General features: G+C 38.3%; 3 protein-coding genes across 3 annotated transcripts in view; all 3 read right to left on the reverse strand.

The window, feature by feature from the left end:
* The window catches only part of LOC118335742 (SLA class II histocompatibility antigen, DQ haplotype D beta chain-like), a 3,645-nt gene extending 602 nt beyond the window's left edge, over positions 1-3,043 (reverse strand). The window contains exons 1-2 of the mRNA XM_035672170.1: positions 2,992-3,043; positions 881-1,150 (exon numbers count right to left, since the gene is read on the reverse strand). Coding sequence (XP_035528063.1) covers positions 881-1,150; positions 2,992-3,043 — 322 coding nt within the window. The remainder of the gene's footprint in view (positions 1-880; positions 1,151-2,991) is intronic.
* Positions 3,044-3,745: 702 nt separating this feature from the next.
* Positions 3,746-9,284, reverse strand: part of LOC118336367 (H-2 class II histocompatibility antigen, A-U alpha chain-like) — a 9,944-nt gene continuing 4,405 nt past the window's right edge. The window contains 4 exon segments of the mRNA XM_035673002.1: positions 3,746-4,234; positions 4,319-4,398; positions 4,400-4,449; positions 4,451-4,584. Of these exon segments, the coding sequence (XP_035528895.1) occupies positions 4,089-4,234; positions 4,319-4,398; positions 4,400-4,449; positions 4,451-4,584 (410 nt within the window). The 3' untranslated portion in view covers positions 3,746-4,088.
* Positions 8,799-9,284, reverse strand: part of LOC118336368 (H-2 class II histocompatibility antigen, E-S beta chain-like) — a gene marked incomplete in the record, with an annotated part of 2,164 nt that continues 1,678 nt past the window's right edge. Inside the window, 3 exon segments of the mRNA XM_035673003.1 lie at positions 8,799-8,942; positions 9,042-9,067; positions 9,149-9,259. Coding sequence (XP_035528896.1) covers positions 8,916-8,942; positions 9,042-9,067; positions 9,149-9,259 — 164 coding nt within the window.

Consider the following 9,284-nt stretch of genomic DNA (forward strand, 5'->3'; position numbering starts at 1 on the left):
TGAAAACACAGTTACCACAAACAATGAATTTTATCTCCGCTGTCTACTGTGCTGCTACATGAAATAGTTAATGTGTTATACTACTTATGTTTAAAGTTTTATTACAGGTTGTGGCATTTGCAGATATCTACAGTATGTACATAGCCATTTTATTTGTCCATATATCACTAAACATTTTTTAAATTTATAAAAATAAAATCATAGGTTCTATGTCATGTTTTCTATCGTACCTAAAAATACTAGTAATACCCAATGCTGGAAAAGTATTTTTTACTTAAGTAAAAGTACTTCAATTGCACTTTAGTTTGATGAATTCCACAAGCAGTGGTCCAAATGGTGAATACACAGGCATATAGATATTTCATATAAATAAAGGAAATGTGAAATCCCCCACTTTTGTCTTTCTTTTCCTTTTTACCTTTCCTCTTTGCTCTCATTTATCTTGCTTGTGGCCTACTTTTATTATCATATGTATAATTCCTTCATAATGTTTTTTCCTTTGATATATTTGCTCACAATAAGTTTGTATGTGTTTTTGCTGAAAGTCATAAGACAGCAGTCATTCCCCAGTTCCGTCTGAGGATATGGACTGAAAGCAATCCCTACTTGATACTGTTCTGTCTTTGTATGCCTTTCTCTCTTCATGGGACTATGGGAGAACTGACAAGTTACCCTTAATACACAGCTAACTGCTGTACCAATAACATTTGAACTGTGTTGTATTGATCCTGGTGACCTGTTCCACTGGAACAAAATTATAAAAATAAGGGGGGAAAAAATACACTTCAGTACAGTATTTGAGCGAACATAATAAATACCTCATTGCTTGAGATTTAATTCGTAATTTCTGCGTCACCTGTCCACATGCACACTCTCTTACCCCAGTCATAAAGCTTGGGCTCCATGAGGCTGGCGTGCTCCACCATACAGNNTGGTCTGGGTGTAAACTCCAGATAGGAGTGAATCTGGTAGAGCCAGTTTCCATTGGATACTTCCACAGTGGATGTCACATCAGATGTCTCCACCTGTCCGTTCCTCAACCAAGTCAATCGGATCTGTTGAGGATAAAAGTCGTACGCACTGCAGACCAGCATGCCTGGATGTCTGCTGTCCACTGCCTCAACTGACCTCAGCCAAACAGACGGCTCGACTGGAGGAAGTTAGCACGAGATACAACATTTAGTCATAAAGTAGCACTTATTTTACTCATTTTATACAAGCTGCCTTTGAAGCAAAAGTTCAGCATTTGTAAGTTTTGCAAATATAAAAAAAATTTAATATAATATTTAAATTTAGAGTTGTTTCCTTTCCAGGTAGCTGGCAGGCAGCCATCTTTATTTTTATTTGGAAACAGAGGTGCAAGACTGTAGCCTTATATTTTAAGGTCCAGTGTAGCATTTAGTGGCATCTACTGCTTAAGTTTCAGATTCCAATTTACCTGTAATGGGTGTAGGAGAAACTACAGAGGCCGCAAAACTTACAGATCCGTCTGCAGATAGAAACGGCTCATTCTAAGGTAACAAAAACACGATTCCTATATTCAGGTGATTTTCACACTCATGACAACATACCTACAGATGTCATATTCCATTTCTGCCAATAAATCCTTAAAAATGTTAAACACTGGACCTTCAACGGACATATATTGATCATCTGATGTAAGAAGTGCTTTGCTTTATGGAAATTCATTACTGTTATGTTCAATGATAATCACCTGTCTTCAGAAGGTTATTATAAACAAGTGAGGCTCTTCTTTTGCACATTTCTTTTCTCTGTTTCTGTAAATACCCAATATACGGATTTTTGTTTAATTTATCTGCAGTTTCTATGTTTTCCTTTGTGTAGCCGATCATTTTCCCCAAAGTGCTGTTGTATTGGAACTCCAACATCTTGTTTATGTAGTACTGCTCCAGGTACACAGCATCATGACCATCAGGGGAACTGAACTGACAACGAATCAAAGCATGACCGTAGAGAGCATCTGTCAAAATAATACCAACAGATATTAGTTAATATGGATATATATCTTATTTGTATTTCATACAACATTTGATTCATTTAATATTCTCGTAGTATTAGGACCAGCCATGAGACAAAAAATAAGAGAAGGTTCTGACTGAGTACTTTTCTCTAATTGCATGTCCAAAATAAAGAATAAAGTCTAAATTTTGAGAATAAAGTTGATATAGAGTTTCCAGAAGGAAGTTGAAATGTCAAGAATAAAGTCAACTTCTTTGGTTTCTTGCAAACCTATCTGTGTGATTCCTGCTCTAAAAGACCAGCACGTTTGTTCTATAAGCTTCCACACACACAACATAGCGACTAAAACCATCAGTACAACCACTGATGGCAATGCCACATGGCTTTGGATTATCCATATGCCATAGCATGTTGGGATATTTGTTTCCAGTCACTTTGATCAATTGACTTACTGTGTTGTGATACAAACACGTCCTCTCTGGATTTCACACAGGTGTGATCATCAAGACCTTTGCATCTGTCCCCTAAATGCGGAGGAGGCACCACCAAAACAGTCTAATGATCATTGATCATAATGTTAAATACAGGGCGCAGCGCCTGGTGTTTGATTCTGTGCCCTCTCCTCTGCAGGACAGCGAGCAGGACTCCACACACACTGCATCCGAAGTCTCTCAGACACACAGAGAGTAGAGAGCCAATATTTCCATCGCAGTTGTTTTTTACGACCACAGCTTGTTAATCTGATAAATATTGAAGCTGTGTATATGTAGTCGGTTTATGTTTAGTTAGTATATAAATATATACAAAGCAGCCACGTGCTCTAATCCTACTCGTTTTATTCTCAGAAAATCGACTTGCCCCATTGACTCTAAAGCTAAAACTGAGAACAGGGGCGTGTGTGTCTCTATTGTTATGCTTTACCTTTTCTGACATAATCTAGCAAGTGAATATTTGACTACTTGAACAGCAACACAAACAAACAATGATCAGTTCTGTTTTCATGTTACTTACCTGCTCTTAAAAATGCCAACAGGAGAGTGAAGAAGCCGAGAGCACGAGACATGTTGTCGTGTAAAGAAGAGAGATCCAACAGAGAGGAAACTTGTTATTCTGAGTTAGACAAAACAAGGAAGTTCAATATCAGATTTTAATACTAGCAGTTTTTCCCCTAAGCAGGTGTGACTCTAGTGTCAGTCTCTAAAAGGTGTCACATTACTACTTTCCTTCTCTCTGTATGCAATCTCTCTAGGTAGTACCAGGTGTAGAGGAAGAACTCAGACCCTTAATATTTATGTAACAATGCAACAATTTAAAAACACTCCATTACAAGTAAAAGTCCTGCATCTAAAGCAAGTTCTGCATTGAAAATGTTTCTATCATATTTATCATATTTTATAAACTGATGTTTTGTGTTTAAAATCGTAATCTGTAAAAGGACTATTAGTTTTTAGATGAATGTTTTGACAACCAACAAGGAAGCAAACAAACACTCAAGTACAATCACCTCCAGATTTTGTGATAAATCTTATTGTTTAAAGTTGTTGGTATGATACCACATTTTCTATTACATTACTACTGGTGAGGTTTCCCTTGACATTGTCCAATTCCTTATCAACTGATTTATGTGATCTATTTATTGATCTTAATTCATTCATTATGTATAATGTATGAATAAATTCCTTAGACACACACTATCATTGGTTGGCTGTAATAAACATCCACTGCACAATACAAATTCATCTCCACTGATTAGTTTTATTTATAATGTTGTGTTAAGAGCAAACAAGATGTTATAGTGCATTATTTTACAAATTCACTCAAATAAATGCATGAATAATCCATGAATAATATAAGAATATAAAGCACATTTAAGCAGATATCAAAGTGTCAAAACAGAAAGAATCAAACATACAGTATTTCACATGGCAATGATTGAATAAGTTACAGTGTGATTAAGCTGTCCTTCTACTGTATACTGCTAGTTAATATGGTGTCATATATCAGAGAGGCAGAGTAGATGCAGGTAAATAAATAATACAGGCTTCACACCATCTTTTAAAGCAAAAAAGGGTGCAGTTTAATGTGTACCTTTTCAATGTTAACAATATTCATATATTCATATTATTATCATGGTGTCCTTTGGCAATGAAAAATACTCCAACTGCAACTCCCAACAAGCCCACAGTCAGACCCACTCCACAGAAAATATCTGGTCCAAGACCGGGAGGAGTCAATTCAGGTTCTGTGGAGGAAGCTAGAAAGGACATGCATCATTACAGGTAACAACAAAACATTTCATTTTGCATTTTTAAGTGGCCTCATGAGGTAAAACACTCACCCCAGATCCTTGTCATAGGGCTCTCCAGGGCTGAGTGCTCCACAGTGCAGCTGTACATGTCGCCCTCCATCGGTGTGAAACTGGTGGAAGGTTTGATCATTATTGGGATAATATTGGCTGAGTGACACCCCTCGCAGACACCGGACGGCATTTTTACCAGCTGACTTTAATATCAGGTGGGTAGAAATGATTCACAAAGCAGGTGAGGCTGTTTTCAACTCCCAGCTCAACTCTTTCTGTAGAGTAGAGGATGCTCTCAGGGGGGTCTGTAGTAGGTCAGAAGACAATTAAAAACCTTCATCAGCATTTTATCAATCATATCACTGATAAATGTTGAGGTTAATTTACCTTTTTCTTCTGGTGGATTTTTCTCTTTCGCTGCTGCCATTACTGATAAACAGTAATCCTTTTGTGCCAGAGAAGCACTAAGTATACTCTCATAGGTCTGTCCCTGAAAAAGAATCGAGATATCGCATTTTGTCAGTCAGATCTCTCCCCTTTTGGCTTTTAGCTGTGTCACTGTACACAGAGTAATGCAGGAGCAACAGTGAGGCCGCCTGTAAACGTTACAAACTTTCAAAGCCTAAGTTGACCACTAACCACAAAACTAAATGTGATAGAGGTGGAGAAGGGTGACAGAAACCGAGGGCAACCTAGGGAAATGTCCGACTTCTTCTGAAGCACACCACCCCTGTATTAAGAGCAAGCAGAGGTGGCGCACATAATGCCTCCTGACTTCTTTGGCAAGTACAGGGAGGAAAAACCCAGCTGCACCTCAGAGGGAAGGACCGCTGCTATGGCACCCTTGGGGAGAAGAGAAACTATTACAATCTCCAGAGGTTTAGAGGGAGGTCTTAAGGATGCTATTGAATGGGGGGATTAGCGGCAGAATTGTGGAGCATAACCCTTTCACAAGGTCCTGTCTCGCCAGGCAAGGAGACGGCTCTTGTAACTGTCCATAACTGGCAGGGTGACAAGGTTGACTGGCAGAGGAAGAATGGGTCCTCCTGTTCTGACCCTCCCATCTCAGGAAGGAACGTGCCCCTGCTGAAAGGGCTGAGAAACAGCTAATGCTAGCAAAGACTCTGCTTCATCTCTAGTTTACCAGTCTACCAGAGCTAGGCGAGGAGAATATTCCTCCCTTGGACCAGTTGGGCAGAAACGGATTCAAAGATGAAATTACTCCAAATGGAAAAAAAGCTCAGCGGCCACCGTGTTACAATCGCCATCTTCCATTGAGGCAACATGTTAGACGGGATACCTGGTCCTTGGACCTCATGGTCACTGACATCACCTGTGGCATTAGGGGAGCTGGAAGACCTAAGATGGCAGCAGCTCCCTCTTGCCCTCAAATGCGAGGAATGACAACAAATAAATGTTTTCCCATTAGTTACAGGCAAGATGGGTGGGTTGGTTCAGCAGCTTTTCCAGGCACTGCAGAGTTTTCCCTCTTATTGAAGTGAAAAGATGTAATTTTGAGTCTCACTACTTGCAAGATGTTGGCAGCTAGGGGTGGTTAGGGTGAGGGTTAGGGTTCTAACCCATGTCCATCCTTTCAGCAGCCGAGGCAATCAACCCAAGCATGTTGTCTTGCATGTAGTGGTGGGCTGCCTGTGGTTCTTCGTCCCTAAAGGGAGCTGAGGTGAGAGAAGACAATGGTGATATGAGAAAACTGTGAGTGGAAGATCCATGTGCCTGAATGAAGAAGGGTGACGAGCTACGCCGGTGCAGGATTCATTTAAGGAGAGGGCACTGGTGGCCTGCTAACCGATTGGTCAGTGACTGTAAAGATCTTTCTTTTTTCAGGTTGCCCTGGCAGTGCCTTGGGGGGCAAACCAATAGCGAAGCCCGTACGAAATAGGAGCTCATGTTTTCATGTCACAAATGACAAAGGAAGGCATTATTAGGCTTATTGGAGTTTAGTGTGCAAAAACAAATATTGAAATCTTACATCGAGTAGAGCCCTGTACAAGGACAAAAGGATACATTTATTTATCATTAACACAGGGTTGTATAACAAGATTAAGTAGTAGTTTCCTTTATGCTACTCAAAACAATCCATATATATAAATATATACATACATACTTATGTATATACAGATTCATGCAGATGAAACCCACCAAAAATGTACTTGGATCAGGATCAATAAGTCTGGGCACAGTATATGCAATTTCCTTTTTTTGGAAATCCACATATAAAATCTCATCATTATCAAACTCAAACTGGACCTCAGTTGTGCCATTCACAAAGCAGCCCACAACATAGAGCACTTCATGAGGAACTGAAAAACAACACAAAAAAATCAGTCACATATTGGAAAAAGTTACAGCTTCTAATAATGTTTGTGGTTTGTTTCAGGCACTGATAAACAGACAAACATAAGAATATATCAAAAATACAACAATATTATTATTTATGTTTACATACAATTATTAATAATGTTAGAAACTAGAATAAATGTTTATTAAATTTAAATGTCATTCTTACTTTGTGAGAAAGCACAGAAGCTGTTGAGCACCAGGATTATGAGAGCAAAGCGCTGCATGTCGGAGTAGATCTTCATGGTTCAAACTCTCAGTCTGAATGGAGCATTGTTTCATCTGTTACCAATGAGGAAACACATACAATCACATGACTAAATCAGGTGGAAAACATGGGCATAGTAAAAAAGTAACCGGTGAAAATGCAGTCAATTTAAGTGAACTATAGTTAAACTGTACTATTATGAATTAGCAAAAGGATCCAATTGAAATAAATCTCAAATAAATCACTTCGTAGAGAGTTTGACCACAGCTTCTGTGTAAATGTGGATGTTAAAGCAGCCGTCTGACCTGTTTTGCAGGTGAGACATAATCTGTACATAAATAAATCTTTTGCCAAGACATGAACACTATGAAGAAATTCACGAGAGGGAAGAATCGGGTTACTTTTAGCCTGTTGGCAGTGTTGTTATTGAATGGTTCGTGGGATTTCCAACATTATTTACTTCAGTTCACATGACGATAATGAAGAAATAACAGCACAAACAACGACAAAAAAAAAAATACTCCAACAAACAATTTATAAACAAGACTAAAGCCCTGTTCAACAGGAAAAGTATTACCGGCGGACCTCATGTAATCAGAAATTACCCCCCATGTCTGTGATTTGTTCCGCACATTTGCACCAGATAAGCGGTGTGTTAATGTAGCTGTGACTTTAATGAAAATATGACCATTGAAATGTGAGGATATTATTATTATTGTTAATAATGTAATCTGAGCAGACTTCCCTTTTAATTTACTCAAAAGCTGTACGGTAAAATTAGTCCAAATTTAACATGGTTCTAGTTTGGGTCATTTTATTCAAATGTATTAATTTTCATCAGAGAACATTGTTTTATTGTGTAGTCAGTTTTTCCTGTGTACTTTGTGTTTTATTTGTATTTACGTCTCCTTCTTGTTTCTGATCGGCTCACTTCCTGTCTTTGTGTGTCTTCCCACTGTTTGTAATTGTTTGCCCCGCCCTGCTTATCTGCACCTGTGTCTAATTAGTCTGTAGCATATACTCCCTGTGTTAGTTGTCTTTTAACCCTTGTGTCTACAGTTCCAGCTTTCAGTTGTGTTGTTTGTTATCCTGGTTTGTGGGTTGCTGTCCGTTGTTTGACCCTGCGTCTGCCTCTGTGGCAGTTTGGATTTGTTTGCTGTTGTTTGTTGATTTTTCTGTTTTTAATATAAAGATCCTGTGTCTGAAGTCTTGCGTTTGGGTCCTACTCCTTGTGGTTCCACCTGTCAGAACATTCAGGACCTTCGCCTTGCTCAGAGCTCATCCTTACCATTCATTCACTTTAATTTTAAAGTTTATGTTATCATTTTAATACAGTCACCTTAAAGATCCCATAATGAAAGTTACAACCAGATCTAACAAATGTTTTGCATTGTTTACATTCATGTTTCTTGTTGCTTCACCACCACCTGTATTTGGTAATAGCACCAGCTTTAAATGTGATATCCAGTTCTACGTGCATGGAGCAGCCTTGTGTGTAATTTGAACTGGCTCTGGTACTGTGACTGAACAGCTGTTGATTTAACTTCTTTTCTAAAGTCAAAACTTTTAGAAAGGAAATCAAAAACACAGGTGGTCTCATCCTTGGAAAATATCTTTTAAAATGTTAATGTGGTTTTTATGATCCCCAGAAATGATATTAATTGATAAAGCTCAGTCTAAAATGTGAAGGCCACTGTTAATTAATTTAATTTCTCTGCACCCATTGTCTGTAATATCAGTTGCTGTCAGTGCAATAAATTCTATTTGTTTCATGAACAAACTTTAGAAACCTTTTAAAACAGCTATAAACAATTTAGGCTAAAAGGCTCCACAGAGTTTGAGGAGAAATACTGAAATATTAATGTAGGCCACAGCATTGATAGAAGAAAACAACAATTATTACTGAGATGTAGGTTTTTATTCTTTTACACTGCTTTGTGCTTTTATGATAATCCATTGTAGTTATATATAATGAACATATACAGTCAAAGTCAGCAAAGGATAGAAATGAGCACATAGCCTGAACCATTGTATTTGAGTTCTCAATTTATCCCCGAAGGCTTCTCGGACTTAAAGTGTGAGCTCTGGATAAAACACCTGTAGGACAAATACATTATTGAAGCAGATGAATGACATAGAGCCACAAATGTTTCAGACAAACTGACAGTGAGGTTATTGTTAAATGTAAATGCCTACCTCAGTTGTTGGCACCAAAACACGCTCTGCAATTAGAAAATAAATATATAAAGACAAGGTGGAAAAATCAGTGTTAATCTCAATATTAATCAGAATAAATCTCTCACCAGAAGATTTCTTCTTGTAGTAAATTAGTCCAGCAACTGAAAAGACCAGACCGAGCAGCAGCCCTGCTGTCCCAACAACAATCTTATTGATCCCTGAGTCAGCCGTGGGCTCTGAAAACACAGTTACCACAAACAA

Source organism: Morone saxatilis, unplaced genomic scaffold, assembly GCF_004916995.1.
Source record: "Morone saxatilis isolate NCDOM2014 unplaced genomic scaffold, NCSU_SB_2.0 Contig24, whole genome shotgun sequence".
Classification (NCBI taxonomy): domain Eukaryota; kingdom Metazoa; phylum Chordata; class Actinopteri; family Moronidae; genus Morone; species Morone saxatilis.